At 39.2% G+C, this 17,562-nt stretch overlaps 2 protein-coding genes and 1 long non-coding RNA gene across 22 annotated transcripts in view; 1 reads left to right on the forward strand and 2 right to left on the reverse strand.

Annotated features, from left to right (window-relative positions):
• ADGRB3 (adhesion G protein-coupled receptor B3) overlaps nt 1-8,721 on the reverse strand; it is a 737,861-nt gene extending 729,140 nt beyond the window's left edge. For 2 of the 3 annotated variants that reach the window (XM_074037708.1, XM_015449250.4), the window contains exons 1-3: nt 8,010-8,721; nt 6,444-6,620; nt 4,558-5,329 (exon numbers count right to left, since the gene is read on the reverse strand). In XM_074037708.1, the coding sequence (XP_073893809.1) occupies nt 4,558-5,314 (757 nt within the window). In that variant the 5' untranslated portion in view covers nt 5,315-5,329; nt 6,444-6,620; nt 8,010-8,721. The remainder of the gene's footprint in view (nt 1-4,557; nt 5,330-6,443; nt 6,621-8,009) is intronic. The other variant, XM_005552615.5, reaches the window with a different exon arrangement.
• On the reverse strand, nt 6,529-8,345 carry LOC135970597 (uncharacterized). The gene is made up of 2 exons (XM_065543872.2): nt 8,010-8,345; nt 6,529-6,620 (listed from the first exon to the last, which is right to left on the reverse strand). The coding sequence occupies exon 1, from the start codon at nt 8,118-8,120 to the stop codon at nt 8,043-8,045; it is 78 nt and encodes a 25-aa protein (XP_065399944.1). The 5' UTR covers nt 8,121-8,345; the 3' UTR covers nt 6,529-6,620; nt 8,010-8,042.
• Nucleotides 8,047-15,097, forward strand: LOC102125973 (uncharacterized). Of its 18 annotated transcripts, XR_012433684.1 has the most exons (5): nt 8,047-9,183; nt 9,293-9,501; nt 13,354-13,432; nt 13,539-13,734; nt 14,837-15,097. It is a non-coding gene; the product is annotated as an uncharacterized lncRNA (long non-coding RNA). The 18 variants fall into 18 exon arrangements; XR_012433683.1 differs by having other exon boundaries at nt 13,536-15,097; XR_012433682.1 differs by having other exon boundaries at nt 13,539-15,097.
• Nucleotides 15,098-17,562: the final 2,465 nt, after the last annotated feature.

Consider the following 17,562-nt stretch of genomic DNA (forward strand, 5'->3'; position numbering starts at 1 on the left):
AAACCCCGTTCAGAGTGTGCTGGATAATTGAAAGCCTCAGGATTTTTTTTTTTTTTTCTTTTCCTTAGATAGAGTCTTGCTCTGTCACCCAGGCTAGAGTGCAGTGGTGCCATCTTGGCTCACTGCAACCTCTGTCTCCAGGGTTCAAGCAATTCTCTGCCTCAGCCTCCTGAGTAGCTGGGATTACAGGCTCCCACCACCACACCCAGCTAATTTTCGTATTTTTAGTAGAGACCGGGTTTCGCCATATTGGCCTGGCTGGTCTTGAACTCCTGACCTCGTGATCCACCCGCTTCAGCCTCCTAAAGTGTTGGGATTACAGGCGCAAGTCACTGCGTCCAGTCGAGATGAAAATATTAATGTAAAATCACACTGCAATATGATGAATGCTAGAAAAGAAGTATAGTATGTGCAAAAGTCTGTAGGATGTAGCACAGGGAAAGGGCAAACTATCACTCTGTTTCTTCAAGGAACAACAAATTCAGTAAATCTTTCTGCATTCTGATAAAGAGTATGGCATCCTGGCAGTGATATACAAGACAAAAAAGGAAGATGAAAAAAGTATAAAGAGAAAGGTGAATGATGACTCCTAAAGTTATCTGAGGGCAAACAGAACAAAGGTAAAAAGAAATGGGGACGATTAAACTGACATAGACTCAAATCACTTTAGACTGCAAATATGTGCCTAAAAATACCAACACATACACACGCAGGCATGAGCTAAAGTCTACACAGGCCTATGGTGAGACTTCCCTTGGGGAGTGGAATATCAAGGATTAGCAAAGGCAGAGTAGAAAGACAAATGAGTGTGTGTGTTCAGATTTCCTGGAATCTATACAGAGATCCCAATTTCCTTTCACATAAGTAGCGCCATTGATGCCAGTAAGAAACAAAGATTCCATTAAGGCTTATTACGTGATTTAATATCCTGGTGTGGAATTTTTCTGCCAAAACTGTTTTAATCATTTATTGTAAATGAAGTGGTAAGAAATAAGATATTTTTATTCCACATTTTATATCTCAGCTATACAGTCCAGAATTATCTTCAGCAAAACAGTCCTATAAACCATAGTAAAGACCTCAGGACAATTAAAGATGACTTTGTTAACAAATACCAGTCTTTCTCCAGACTTGTACCTAAAATCTGGTAAACCACAGCGTCATTTGAGTTTTTTTTTTTTTTTTTTTAAGTTATAGCCATTATATGTTAAGAGGTTTTTAAAAAGCTGTATGGAATACGACATTTTTATTTGGGAAAAAAAAAAGGCTTTATTTTGTCAACTTAATAATTCACAATTTCATATAAAAATTAGGGAAATAATTAAGTTTCTATAATGACATGATACCCCCAAATACGTCAAATATGATCTTAAACAAGATATTTTTAAAATGTACTCAAATGTAATACTTTAATGAAGCATTAGTCAAATAATTTACTTTGTATGATATATTCAAGATCACATTTGTAATTGTTAGTGTCACTAAAAACAGCAATAGTTTTCTTGCTGTTGTTTTCTGGTTATAAAATTTTTCAGCACATGAATATATTATTAAAGACGGTTCTAGCATAAATCCTATCTCAAAGTAGGCATCCCACTCCTGACAGTCTATTGTTTCTTCAATACTAAATACCAAATATGAGTTCATAATACCAGTGGACACACTCACAATATTCAACATTTGATATGTCTTTGCCATCACCATTAGTATTACACAAAACAATCTGGAATCACATCTACTAAGTGTGAAGACTCTTTGAATTTGTGCCACTTCTATGGTGTAATACGTGTTGAAGATATTTCTACTCCAGGCAGGCCTTCTGAGTCAGTATTTATTAGTGAATAAAATGGGAGTCAAAGGAGAGTAATCTTGTATTTATTCCTCTGGTACTTAAAAGACAACCTTTTAAAATAGGAAATGGAAAACATCAAGTAATATAAAATATAAGTTGAATTTTTAAAACCTAATTTTAAAAGCTAGAATTACATGCTATCATATAAAATGACACTCTGGAATAAAATGAGATATGAGTAGCACAACTATATGTAATGATTAACCTCAAGCTCTATGTCATTATATGGTAGTTTACTTGAAATGGTATTAAATAATTATTTATTAGTATTTTATATATCATTAATATCAAATATTGAAGACAAAATGTACTTTGCTTAAATTTGATTAAATCAAAGGTCAATAGATTTTCACATTCCTTTCCTACAATGTAGCCTAGCCAAAGAGATATTATTTAACTGGGGTAAAGAGTGGTGCAGGTACTCTGTAAGAATTACTTAACAAATGCATCAGCTACAATTGTGTCATCAGTAATTTCTTATCCTTACCTTTCTGACCTCAGAATACCTAAACAAAGAACACAAATTCACAATGTACAGAATAGACTATGCACTTCTACTGACATAGCATATGTTGCTCCCCTATGAGACAAACTTTTCTAGTTCAACTCTGTTAACATCATACTGCACTTTAAATGTAAGTATATTTGTCAGTGAAGGTATTTCTTTTTCATTTTGCCAGTGAATAAACAACAATATACAATTTGTCTCCCATGGTCTAAAATCACTCTTATTTGTCTTCACTTACAAAACAAATGGCTATCTAGTGTAGCTTCTGTAAATCCCAGCATTATCTTAACCCACATTTCAAGGTCATGATCAACAAAATCTTTGAAAATCATGCTTATTGTGCACACTAAAACTTTGTTTTTGTCACTTACTACCTTTCATATAAAAGAGTTGTGACACTGAATTCACTTTCCACTGTCATCAGTACTCAATTTTATGATAGAAATTTAACCATTGAAGAAACAGAGTTTCTAAATTTTATTAAAATAACAATAAAACAAACAAAAACCAGCTTCTTATGTTAATTGTTTATTAGCCAGGTTGTAACATCACATTTTTTGAGTGTACTGTAGCTTCTTATTCTAGGGGACACTAATTAGTTTTAAATGGTGTTAAATACCATCCCTGCAGTTGCAAGTGCTTCTCTGGGATTTTTTACTACAGAAAATAACTCCTGCAATTTAAAACCACTTTGTTTTCTTCAGTCACAGCTGATAGTGAAACAGTGACCTGCAGAAATCTTTAAGGTTTTCACCCCTCTCTCACTGCCATTAGTCTGCCTTCATTTTCTAACAGGTCTTTTCCTCTCCGACCATCGCTCTTCCATAATTTCCATCCCTTAAATTGCAGCCAGCAGAGAAATAGCGTTAGGCTATTTAGGTTCTCCATTCCTCCACTCCCCCTTACAAAGCCTTGGCTACCCTTAAAGAAAATTCTCCAACAACGTGTCAATTTTATATTGGCCACAAAGACAACGTCTGTTGGTTGAGGAAAAGGAAAGAGGGACTGGAGCTTGGAGACTGGAGTTTGGCTGTCCCTTTCCACAGACTGGGATCTTTGTGGCGATCAGAAAACATTTCCTGCATAAGAAATCAATACACTCTCTGGTTGCAGGATTGGGAAGCAAGAACGAATATGTATCAGCCGTGTCCTTAAAGGAATGGAACACAACATCCATTAACCTTCCAAACAAGAAAAGTCATTTTCTCAAAATATGTCACGCTTTCTTGCATTATGACACATCATCACAACCTCAAATCCTCTGGTAGCTCCCCCACTGGGGATTGGGTGAAAACTATAAATCATTCCTGTACTTTCTTTTTCTTCCGCATTTCCGCTGCACTTCCTCCCCCTCCCTCCCCCCATCTAGCTCTAAGACGTTCCTTCTCTTCTGTGCATCAACCGGGGACCAAGAAGATAAAGACAAAAATTCACTCTCAAGAGGCGGATGGGGTCCTAAAGGATCAGTATGTGTTTTCATTGCACCCCTCCACCCCATCCTCAGGCGACTCCAGAACCAGAAGACCTGGAGAGTTTGCACTTCTAGTGACTGCCTTCTGACCCAGGAAAGAGCAAGCGTGCGAGATTTTTGCGCAAGCACCTCAAATAAAATTCCAGACCAGGGGAGAAGGTATACCCCTGCCTTCAAGTGTCAGGAAGTCATTTGGTCCAAACAGGCAAGCTAATGAGTTTGCACCACCTTTTAGCCAAGATGCCCCAAAATCAAACCTGGAAATGGGTGGGGAGTGAGAGGGAAGGACTCTGTGGGCATAGGAGAGAGGAAGTAAAATGGACGTTTTGCTGGGCTGGAGCAGAAGGGCGATGTCTATAAATCCATTTCACAGGTGGAGCGTCTGTGTCACCTCAAGGGGCTGCAGCCTGAATAATGGCATCCCTCTCCCTCCTCACCAATCTCTAGTGCAAGCTGGCTCTAGGTTTCTGCATCTTTCTCCTGAAAATTCCACCCGCACTTCCAGCGCATGCTGGTGAGCCATCCAGCCCTCACCGCCCTATCTCTAAAACCCTGAATCCTAAAACTAGCTCAAGAGACCTTTATCAGTGAATACCACAAATCAAATGAATCCAAAAGTGACAATAAAGGAGAAAAAATTAGGCCTGTCTGTTGAAACAGCACGTTTTAACTCCATCTCCCAAAAGTGCTCCCCCGCTCACCTTCCCCTCTCCTTTGGCCACTTACCTTCTTTGGGTGGTCGCTTGGCCTCCCTGGTAAGATTGCAGACTTGGGTGGTTTGCAGCTCCTGGGTCAGGCAGCCCTCTGTCTGCTCATTCAGGGGTAACACCACGTTATTTAACAAAACCAGCGACTGGTCGTCGATCCCCCACTCTCCCAAATGCTGAGGGCAGGTGCATTTTGTATACATGATCCCACATGATTCTGTTCTCCCATTTTCTGATTTTAAGCAGCTCTCCAACCAAGTGCATAATACATGGCAACCAAATTGGCTTGGGCTGACCTTGTTCAATACCAAAAACTCAAAAAAAGATTTCTGATCTTCTTCCCCTTTTTTCTGTAATCCTGGGAAATCAGATGGAAATACTCGACGTATTTGAATAAAATTTTTATCATATTGTAGAAAAACGAAAGCATTCTTGGAATTGCAGAGTTGCATTATAGAATGATTCTTTCTTAAAAGATCCTTTATTTTTTCATGGGAAAAATGATCAAACTGATAAGCCAGGAGTGAAAAGTTAGAGCAGCTAAGGTCCTTTTTGGAAAATTTCAGGTAAATGCTATATTTGGTTGGATCTGGATTTTCCAGCGTCCAAGTGCAGTTTGTAAAGTTTTTGGGAAACATTTCACTTACAGAATACGATCCATAAATGACTCCCTTCACCAAAGTTGAACACCAGAAGTCTTGGGCAGCATTAAATCCAAACATAACCAGGAGATAGGTGGAAAATATATAAATCAGCAGGTTACGAACAGCCTTCATCCTATGTCATTTGGCCTGTAAAAATGGCAATGAAAGTAAAATGCAAGTAGGAGTCTACACGCATTGAGAAAACAAACTCCTTTCAATATTACAGCCAGCTGTTTTCAAGATTTCGGTAGAAAAAACCCTTTTTAAAAGAAGGACAGGTAATTTTTATTTTATAACACAGGAAAATTATCTGTTGCTGTGTGAACAGCGCCCTCATGTGGCCATTCACAGTGGTCAAATTCGCAACATTCCATTTAAAAATAACATTTAATAGATTATTAACAGGAATGCCCTAACTTATCTACCAGGATATCCTCCACGTCCATTATCATTCTATCGAATGAAAAGGGAAAACATGGAGTTTTAAAACGTCATAATGTAAACGCTAATTGTCGAAATAGTATTAATCAGTCTATAGTCTATACAACCTCTCTCTCTCTGTCCTTTGCCTGCAGTAAACACCATTATACAAAATCTAATCTGATAATCTGGGAACAGGCTGTCATCACATTATTTCCCTTCTCTTAAATGTGAAAAGTAATGATGATAAATTATGGCCACAATTTTAAAAGCACAAATGATAATTTATTACAGATGGAACATCATCTCCCAAATGCCCCACTTGCCTTTGCAGGGGCCACCATGTGAACTGCTCAGAAATTCCTTTGCAAAAACATGGGCATTCATGTGGATTAATTAATTTTAAAAACATCATTTGAGAAAGGGCATAGATGGATAAACACATAGGGGAGACTTGTTGTTCAACATCACCATTGAGAACCAGGATTTAAGGCAGTCATTTCAATGTGACATGCCCTCTTGGGATACATAAAGTGGATCACTGTATTAGTATCTGTATCCAAAGGTGATGTCAGTAAAAAAAAAAAAAAAAAATACAAAACCATAGTAATTGAGCTGGTTTCAGTCTTTTAATTTTTGAAAAATTATCTTATCAACTGTAATTTAAGGCTTACACATGGTAATAAAACACATTAGCATTTTTGTTCCTAGCAGATTCCAATTATTGGATTGCTCCCTTTCCAACAACAACTCCAAAGCTCCTCTTTTCTTTTCTTTCTTTTTTTTTTTTTAAATTTCAACCCTGGCTTTGGATAATAAAGTAGTCCTTGATTATATTTACCTCTGTAAGTTGTTATCCAAAAATAACTTGAATATTTTTCAGCTTTAACCTTTAAGAAGTTATTTCTTAGAATAAATGACACTGCTTTTTGTTTGTTTGTTTGTTTAGCCTTTGAGCTGATAAAAGTGATGCCAAGTTAATTTTAAAAGTCTTTAGGCTGCAGTCTCTTCCACTGTTCTGTAAACAGAGACAGACATACAGACATATAGACAGTTAAGAGTTTTCATGCCTTTGCCTGGGTCTTCTCTGAACCAAAGGATAAAACCCTCTTCCTTCCCATTGCATAACACACACCAACGCATGCACACCAAATCCAGTGACCGAAGTCCCTGAAGATAGATCTGCATTTTCTAGATTATAATTCAAATTCTATGTCTTGATATAGGCAAACACAGCCCCAACTCTAAATCTCTATATAGCAGCAGTTTAAAATAACATCAGAACTGCTGGGACCATCAAAACAGTGTTCTCTGTTTCAAGCAAATAGCTCAATGAATAATGCATTTTCTTCATGAGAAAATAAGCCAATGAGCATTTAAAGGTTTAAAAAAAAACAACAACAGAGAAAGTTGTAAGAAATTCTGGAAATAATTTCCTTTTTTTTCTTTTTTCTTTTTTTTCTTTTTTTTTTGCTGTTGCACTTTGCAGGCAATGCAGGTCTGCGCAGTGTTCTTCAGGATAGAGTGTAGGCGTTGAGAGCCAATGTGACAATAAGTGTCTAAATTAGGAATTCCATCCATGAAAGGGGATTTCATTTTATAATCAGGAACTCAAAAAGAGGTCGTATGTCTTTTCCTAATGAAACTGGTACTTTTGCTTCCATTTATTTGACAGTGCATGTCTGCAATGCCGTGCTCATCAATGATCAGAAAGAGTGAGGAAATAGCACTTTAATGCCTGCTCAAGAGAGCACACTCAGTATAATGCTCTTTATTTTTCATCAGTCTGGAGTACAGAGTCTTGTTTTGTTCTAAATAATAAAAAATAAATTATTACCCTCATCCCCCTTTGGACTGCAGGGACCGTTCAAAAAGCTGTATTTCCCTCTTAAAGAAGAGGTGGGGGCAGGGGCAAAGGCTGGCCACGGAGGTGTCAAGGATGTTTTATTTATTTATCTATCTATCTCTTGCTGAGAAGCAAACCAGCACTGAGTTTAGCTATTCTCACAACTGATTTTCTGGGTGACACTTTAGTTTAGTCGAACATAGACGGCGCCATCACTCCACAGATTTTTCCCCCCAATAGAAGACCCACTGCCTTCTCTTAACTTCCTTTTAACCTAAAATTTTCCCCCCATAAAATTACCCCAATCACACAAAACTGCCAGATTTTCTAGGTCTCTCTGCTTATTCCTTCTGACCCAGCACATCTCTTGAAAACCAGACTTCTCTAACTTTTCAACTGCGGCGTTTAAGTAAATGCAGACAGTCGGATTTGCTCACAGCCTCCCCATCCGCCAGCAACAGCCTTTCCTTTCATTTTCCTCCCTTCTCAAACATTAAGCCCAAAGCTCCACGGTGGCGACCCCCGGCAGAGAAAAGGTGACCCCTGGACCCCCTTCCTTACCTTCCACTCCGAAAGCTCAGGGAGGCTCTTGCTCTAAGACACCAGCACAGGCACGCGTCCCAGCAACAGTGACGGAGAGACTCCCCTTCGGTCCCAATCACCGTTGCCCATTTTCCCCGGCTCAGCTTCCAAAATCAGGATTTATTTTAAAAAATGCATACATACGAAAAGCAAAAGGTGAGGGGTGGGAACGAAAGGGGGTTCGATGAGAGAGAGAGAAAAAAAAAAAAGCCACCAGGAGCCCAGAACCTTGCGCCGTATCCAACTGAATCCAACCTCCAATCCGAGGGGGGCTAAAGGGAGGAGAAGCCCCCCCAAGGGAGACTCTAAGGAACCCCCCAAAATGTAAGTGGCTTAAGAGCGAAGATTTGTTTCATAAAAGCTACCCCCAACAAACCGATTAGCCAAGAAGCAAAGGAAGCGCTGAGACGAGAAGTGACCGGCGGCGGCGGCGGCTGCTATGGCAGATTTGTTGGGGCGGTGGGTTTATTACGGGAGTATTCGTGGTCGGATCGGAAGGCTCAAGCTTATGCTCTTTCCTCTTTCCGCTTTCCTCCCTCCTCCTCCTCCCCCCTGCAGGTACTGATGGACGGACGGCGACTAAGGAGAGGGGGGAAAAATCCTTGGCTGGTGATGTCGGAAAGCTGTTTGAATGCCCAGCGAGGAGGGAGGCGCGAGAGGGAGCGAGATAGTAAAGCTCTGTCTCGGGTGTGCGCGCCGGCGCGCGGTGCTCGCTTTCCCTTGGGCGCGCGCGCGGGGGCTGCGCGTGTCCCGAGAGCGCGTCAGCGCAGCGGCCTCCCGCGTGCTCGTGTGCGCGCGCGTCCCGGGTGCCGCGCGCCCTCTCCTGCACAGCTGCGGTGCGCCCTGCCGCCCGCCAGAGGCTCGGCTCGCGCGGCGCGGCCGCTGCGACTTCCTGGAGTTCTGACTACCGGGTGCGCGGGAGGGTGTGTGAGAGAAGGCGAGGGGAGCCGCAGGGTGGGAGAGGAGGGAGTCCCGGCGGGAGGGCGGGGTAGAGGCTGGCGGGAGGGGGACTTCACGGAGCTCCAGCCAGGGCCGCGGTGCGCCTGCACGTCACGGCTACTCAAACCCAAGCACGTCCCGAAAGCGGTATTTTCTGCGTCTGGGAGGTTTTTGCATCCTCAGTTCCCACCGCTGGGGCTGGCGGCGACCAACTGTAAGAGAAACTCACTGGGAGGCGAGGCAGGGGGGTGCGGAGGATGGGAAGGCGACTCTGAAGGGTGGGAAGTGAATGCTGGACTTGATCGTCTTTCTCTGTCTTTCAGCGCGGACCTGTCGCAGCCAGAGAGCTGTCATTTTAGCACCGGGATTCAGAATTGATCCAGTCCGCAGCGGAGGGGGCACATCCCAGCTCCCGAGCTGCTGAGTGTCTCTGGCTGGAACAATAGTAGTTTTTCTCTGCGAGGCTGCAATTAACATCTTATTTGTTCTGGCTCCATACAGGCTTTGTCAGGATCGCGGTGCGGCGACCGAGGTTGGGCTCTTGCATTGCTTTCTGCTTGGCAATGGAATCATGGTTTCGGGGTCTAAACTTTTGTTTCATTTTGTAGTCTTAATGCATCTGATTCTTTTTCAAGTTTCCCTAGTAACAGGTTTGGGGACGGGGTGGGAAGAAACGAGAAAAGGGGTGAAGAGAAACAACCAGATTATATAGAAAGGGAAAAGGGATAAGTTTCCCCACCTTTTAATCTATCTGCCTGTCTATCTATTATCTATCTATCAGTCATTTTGCCTCCTGGACAGTTGGCTGACGAAGTGTCTGATAAACCAGCTTCAGATACATGCTACAAAAGGTCATTCGCCTCCTGATTATGTCTCTACTTGTAAACGCAGTTGGTGGTTTGCAAAACAAGTGCTAAAATAGTGCAATGATGTGGTGGGAGGAAACCATCATGGTCAATTCATATAAAGTGCTGGAATCTTCATAAGGGTGAGTTTCTCGAGCGGCAGGTGAAGTTGAATAAAGCAATTTTCCATCATTTGTTCCCCTCACTCTTGCATTTTTTTCCTCCGCTGGTTTCTCTCCCCTGGGGCGATTATGGATAGCCAAGAACACCATTTTAAAAGAGATTAATAGTGAAAACAGGAAGATGCTGATGGTCTTTTATCCACTGAAGTTGTTTGAAATATTAAAATTGGTCCTTTACTTCTTAATACATATTAACAGAGTGACCCTCTTCAAGACTTTCCCTTCTTAAACGAGTGCCTGGGATAAACACTCTGTAAGGGAAACAGTTAATAATTCCCCAACAGGCTTTAACTATTTTCCCAGTAACAGATCACCGGCAAGAGAGCAGCCTGGGTGGCATTTTGGTTTTGTGTCATTTTGGTTCTTTACAATATTTTTTATTCATTTAAGGAAATGTTAAAAGGAATAATTAGGGTTTATATCCAGAACAAATTTTGAAACACCGTTTAAGCAAACACATTTTCTTTTAAAAACAAAGAACATTGAGCAACACAAAGGAGAAAAACATTTTATTTCAACTTCCCTAGAGATCATAATTATGATTTTTGCAAGGCAATTTGGTCATTTCTGTTACTTTATCCAGAGGAAAAGAAAACCATGACAGATGTGGAATAAAAATGGAGAAAAAAAAAATGCTTTGGGTGGTTTATACATAAAAAGGAAATAATGTAATGGGAGGTTCAGTTATACTTCTATTTTGCACCTAGTGATTTCTCATATTATCTTGTAACACTGTGATTTTGATGTTTCTTAGAAATTCTTAAAGTCATGACACAGTGGCATAAGAATAACAGCTGAAAGGGACAATTTAAAAGGCTTAATCCTAAATGGAAAGGATCACTTACTCCCAGGATCATTTATATTCAAGTAGAAGTCAGGGCAGGGTCAGAAAAGAAAGCCATCCTTAATAAAGCCCTTCACCCTTCACATTGTTTCTCATAACCTTCATAAATTGCAGGCTACTGAGCTGGCCTGATGATGATCCTGCTGAGATATATTTATAGCAGATGATTTGTGGATGATAACTACGCCAAGCAAGACACGGTCTCCAGTAACCCCAGGCTCGTCTGATTTCCTCAGGGGATTATAATCAAGAATCAGGAAAAGAGCCCTATATGAACAGTCTGGTCTCTGGACACGAACAACAGCACAATCCAAAGGCAAAGCAAGGACGGAACCACTTTGTTTCATGTCTGCAAGATGCTCCATATAGAAAGCATTGCTGACATGTTGACCCAACAGCAAAAAGAGAGCAGCAGTTCACACACCCTCAGCTCTCTGTCCTTTCGTTTCTATTGATGTTGGTCCACTTTTATGATTTAATACATATTAAATTCACCATTTCAAATTATCATTATCTGCTTTCATTGGTCTTTTTCACGAGTCCAAGTGTATGTCTATATTTATATTTATATATATAAACACATATTTATACATACCTATGTATATGTATGCACACATTTGCAAGTATGCATACACATATGTGTGTGTATATATGTATTTGATATGTATGTATTTCAGTTGATACACATATATTTGCTTGGGAAGTTTCACTATATTGCTTTGTATTTCTCTGTTATAAAGTAATGCATTTCATTCCAAAACTACCAGATTAATTGTATAAATTGATTATTACATAAGTTTCCTTGATGATTTACAGAAGAACTATTGAGAGGTCAGTGTTAGCACATCAAAATATAGACTGGTATTACATTTTAAATTGACCCAGGTATTTAAAGTTAAAGCCTTTGAAATTTATCTCTCCTATTATTAATGCATTTTATTAAGATTACTTTGGAATGATGAGGTTTCTAAGTTTGATTTATCTCTGTTTTTCATCTTTTTGTCTGTATGTGCTAAATTTAGTCCCTCCACTTTGAGAATAACCCTATAATCCAGGATCACTGCTTAAAATTCAGTATCATTTGCACAATTCTCATACTCAAATAAGAATGTTTCTAGAATACATTTACTCAATTTTAAAAAGTGTTTTCTCTTTCCTTCTTTCTCTCATAGTCTTTCTGATATTACCATATTACCACATTCTAAATTCTGTAACTTGTTATTTTCAGTAAGGCTTTAAGAAGCATGGATAGGCTTGTAGGTTATTTCTTGTTAAATATGCCTTAATCTTTTAGTATTTAGTATTATTATTTAGTTTTTAGTATTTAGTATCTCCCATATATATATACACACATATATATATACACACTATATACACACTATATACACACACACACACACACACACACAGCTTTTGGAATGTTAATTAAATGATCAAAATATTATAAGATTACATTGTTATGAGTACTTACCCTTAAAAGTAGCATATTTACTATAAACTGAAACAACTTCTTCTTCTTCTCTGTCTCCTCCTGATTATTATTTTTTTGTTGTTGTTATTAAATAAGGAAGTCTCTCAGGAACCAAGCTGTATATCCTCTAGTCTCTTTGAAAAAACAAATTGGTCATTTTCTACTTGGACATCCCAGAATAGAAAGTACATGGAAGTACTAAAAAATAAAGGGATAGACTTGGGGTTAAGGGAGATGTCATAGAACAGCTATCCTGGGTTAGTTCAAGTGTAGTCCTATCCCATGCCAGGCAAAGTCAAGGTTAAGTTTAGTCCAAAAATCCCAGTTACATCAAGTTTCCATTTTTTATCATTATTTCCCTATACAACGATACAAGTTTTTAAAAAGTCGGTAAATACTTTTGGCCATCAATTTTCAAGGTTTCATTGGTGATATTAAGGAAATACTGTAAGTAGGTAACACATAATGTCACATCTGTGTGCTGTAGAAACATCTTGAAAAATATGGACTTTAAAAGCTCAAAATATGTGTTTGCAATTGAACATACATTCACCCCCAAATTTGTCCTTTTTCAGCTAGTTATTTTTTCATATGAAGTTACTATACTTCTACCATTATCTTTAATCTCTGAAATTTCAATTATACTAGAAATCAGGATTCTTCACTTTTACTCACGAACCTGACACTAAGTGTATACCTCATTAAGGACAAGAAGCTATGAATTCTCTGGACTTCAGTTATCTCACAGAAAAAAGCTTGATTGAATAATGTCTAAGGCTCTTCCTGACATATTCTAAATAACAGAAGGTGTCTCACAAGAAATGGAAGCAGTGAGAGAAAAATGCAATTAAATCCTAGACTAGAAAGAATCACAATTTTTCCACTCACAGGTTGGTAATGCCTCTCTATTCTATCATAATTTTGAAAACCTCCGTAGTTTTACCAGCTTTGCCTTACCCCGTTGCTATCATCTGCTGAGGTACAGACAGTCCTTTCCATTTTTGTTCCTCTCCCACTCTAATAATTTTTTTTTCTTTGACAGAAGTCCCACTTTACCATTAATGATGACAATAACTAAAGCTGCCAGGAACAGCACATTTGCTGACCTTTATCAACACCAGGTATTGAAGTCTATGGACTACCTATTATTTCTGAACATTTCTTCATGTTCAGTCCTGTTTCTACCAATTCTGATCCACTTATCTCCACCATTTCTCTTCCTAGCAGATTCTCGCATTTTGCCTTCTGGATCTCCATGCTCTTTTATACCAGCAAACAAGAGGAAGAATATTCTCTACCCACTTCCTTGACTGAAACCTGCTCTTTTATGAAGACATGGCATCTCTTCCAACCGTGTCAAACAGAAGCAATTTATGTGTATGCCGCTTCCATACCCTGATTCAATGGGTCAGGGGCAGAATCAGTATCCTTACTCTCCCCTTTGGTTTCAAATATTTACTCCTCATTTCCCTTTCATGCCCACCTTTCTGTAGAGATCAAGGCATTTGCCTTTGCAGCTTTACCTCTTCTTCCAGATTATATTTTCCATTCATGGAATCTTTTAGCTGCCGGCTCGCAGTTTTTCTGTCCACGTGACTTCCATTCCTCTTCTCATGGCTTCAGCTCCCATGCAGATGTCTTATCCTGACACACTAGCTTCTCCATTCTATTTCTGTTTTTTGTTTGTTGTTTGTTTGTTTTTTGTTTTTTCCTACTACTTCAACAACATTTCCCTATGGTCTTTAACTAAAAAGTCAAACCAGTGACTAAACCACTCCCAATATTTAACATTTAATGTTTCAGTGCCTTAATTACCACCTTCTACTTTTAAAAACTCACCTCCTAAGTAACCACATGGAATCAAGTCTTTCACAAAATTCAGGTCTTTATTATTATTATTATTATTAATTCCCACCAGTTTCTACTCTTATCTTCATTTTCCTCCTTATACCCTGTGGTAAGCAGCCTCTCACATGGACCCTAATGATCCCTACTTCCTGGTATGTGCGTCCTTGTGTAATTGTCTCTCTCTTGAATGTGGGCTAGATTTAGAAATTTGCTTTTATCAAACAGAATATGGTAGTAGCAATGGGATGTTAAGATATAAAATGAATGTGTCTTCCATCTTGGGAGCTCCTTTACTCTTCCTTAGAGCATTTGTTTGCAATAAGCCAGGTACCGTGTTATGATACCGTCCTAAATAGAGAAGTCCATGTGAGTTTGGCCTTCTGAGGCCTGTCAAAAGACACATGAGTGAGCTCAGAAGTAGAAGCTTCCTCATTCAAGTCTTGAGAGGACTGCAGTCCAGCCAACATCTTGGTTGCCCTTTCATGACAGGCTTGTGCCAGAATCAAGCAGCTAAGCTGCTTCTGGATTCCTGACCTACAAACACTATAGATCAGGAATGTTTGTGGCTTCCAACTGCTAAATTTGGGGATAATTTGTTATGCAAATGTAGGTAACTAATGTATACCTCATGGATTCCACGCCCATTGTTATGATAATTTACTTACAACCATCTTCAGCTATTTACTACATTTTTCTGGCTGGATCACCATGTTTACTGTGATGGACAACTGCCCTTCCTGATCCATGACCCATGCAACAGAGCATTACTGAAGAAATTCACACCCTCAGGCAATTAGATGTCCCTGTAAAGTTATAGTCAACAGGTTCTTATGACCTCACCACATAGACTGTTACTTATAAGCTCCCTCTCTTATTACACCTATGGATATTTTGTAACTTTTCTTTGATCATTAAAAAGCTTCTCCTCAACTCTTGAATGATAAGTGATAACCTTTTTTCATTCATTATTTATAAAACAGATGTGATTAGATGGAAAATACCTTACATTCATTAAACTGACTTTACCTTCCCCCATTTTCTCCTGTCTTCCTATCTCCAGGGAGATACTGCCCTTATCTAAGAGGTCATCCCCTCCACAGGTAACTTGGATCTTACTTCTACTGGCTTTCACACCTCTCTCCTGGGCCACTTCCATCAGCATACATATTTTATAGCAATACTACCCGTCTAAAAACTTCTGATCAACAACCTGTTTCTTAGATCCCCTTCATAACGAATCTTTTTTAAAAAAGCAATCACATTCACTTCACTTCCTCACTTCCCTCTCATTTCTCAACTCAATCCATTCTGGCTTCCACCCCCACAATTCCACTGAAAAAATTCTTGTCAAAAATCACTAAAGACCTTCATGTTGCCAAGTTAAAGGGATAAATGTTTTTCTCATCTTACTCCAACTTTCAGCAGCATTTTAAATGCAATGCCCTCCTTTTGGAAACCACTTCTATTTTGGTTTCTGTTTTATCATACTCTCCCAGATGTACTTTTATGTCACTGATCACTGTGAAGACACTGAGACGCTTCTCAGTGTCTTTTGCTTGTTCTTCTTCCATGTTAACTTGAAATGCTGACTACTGTAGTGATAAGTGTTGGATGTACTTCCCTTATTTCTCTACCACCTCCCCTTTGGTGATCAAATCCACTCCCTAATATTGAATATCACCATAAGTATGTACATGTACATACATGCATACACACATATGAATAGACACCCCATGTATATTCCTTTAACAAAGATATGTCCTCTGAGCTCTAGATTTTTAAATAATCAACTGCCGTGATTTATATCTCTACTAAATATGCCTCTCAGTCATCTCAGATTTGGGGCAATTAAAGGAAACTTCCTGATTACTCCAGAGAAATGTGCCCTTCCCTCAGTCTTTCTGTTTCAGGAAATGACATCCCTATCTACCTAGTTATTCAATTGGCAAACATGGGAAAGATACTTGCTGCTCATTTTCTATCATTCTACATCTAATCCCCTTGACAAATATTGCCTGTCCACTTTGTGTAAGTTTCCTAGGGCTGCCATAATAAAATTCCACAATGTGGATGGTTTAAGCAACAGGAATTTATTTTTTTCACAGTTTTGGAGGCTAGATGTCTAAAATCAAAGTCCCTATTGGATTGGTTCCTCTGGGGCCCCTTTCTCTGGCTTGCATATGGCTGCGGTCTTGCTGCCTCTTCAAATGGGGTTGGGGGTGGGCACAGGTGTGCAGAGGTGGGCACAATTCAGCTCATGATATAACTTCAATACATAGATCTCAAATCTAACCAGTTCTTTCTTTTTTCACTGTTACCCTTTGTGTGTGTGTGTGTGAAGTATGTAGTTTTTGCTTAGTCTCTTCCACCTGACATTCAATATTCTTTGTTAATCTATCTCTAATAAGTTATACTTCAAAAAATGTATCCCTTTAAAATCAAATGAAAAACATTTTAATTCCAGGTACTTCTCACATATCACAAATAATAAAATCCAAACTTTTAATCGTGACCAACAGTGCCCTACCTCATCTGATTCTTGCTCCTCTCTCTAACTTCATCTTGTACCACACTTCTGCTTACATATAATGCTCAAGCTACATTTACCTTTTTCTAAGTCATGAGGACACTACATTTTTATCTCCTTACAATCTTCCAATGTCAGGATCATTCTACCTGGAATAAACTTCCCTTTTTCTACTGCTAGGAGAAACTTTATAGGCCTGACCTGCTCACTTCTCATACCTCAGATTTCATCTTGAAAATTCCCTTTTCAAAGTTTTTGAAAATTTTTTTTAACCACCCAATCTATGGTGCTCTCTCCTTGTGTTCTCTTTCAAGGTACTTATCTGTCTTTTTTTTTTTTTTTTTTTTTGTGCTCAGGTATATATTTTTTTCCTTTTTTAAAATTATACTTTGTAAGTTCTGGGATACATGTGCAGAACATGCAGGTTTGTTACGTAGATATACACGTGTGCATGTTCTCACTCATAAGTGGGAGCTGAACAATGAGAACACATGGACACAGGGATGGGTAACATCACACATCGGGGCCTATCTGTTTTATACTAGTTACCAATTTTTATTTAGTTGGTCTTCATCTTTTTGCTTTTTATTAGTGTGTTAGCTCCATCATTACAAACTCCTGCCTAAAGTAGTGCGAGACACATGGTGAGCACTTCCTAGGTCTTTAGTGAATACATGGGTTGAACAACATGATGAATCTTATATGTGGGTATTAGTTGTGTTCATTGGAGAAATATCTATTCCAACAGCTCACATATTCCTGCATGATAACTCAGCTAGAGTTCTCTCTTCCCTGGACCAAATTCCTGATTTCCTGAGAAATTTCCCAGGTGACATGGTCTCCAGACTTTTCATCTTTATGACTGTTTTCAACTAA

This window comes from Macaca fascicularis, chromosome 4 (genome assembly GCF_037993035.2).
Source record: "Macaca fascicularis isolate 582-1 chromosome 4, T2T-MFA8v1.1".
Classification (NCBI taxonomy): Eukaryota; Metazoa; Chordata; class Mammalia; order Primates; family Cercopithecidae; genus Macaca; species Macaca fascicularis.

Excerpts from the sequence above, each read along its gene's own strand:
- LOC135970597 (XM_065543872.2), bottom strand. The coding sequence starts at position 8,120 with ATGGGCAACGGTGATTGGGACCGAAGGGGAGTCTCTCCGTCACTGTTG.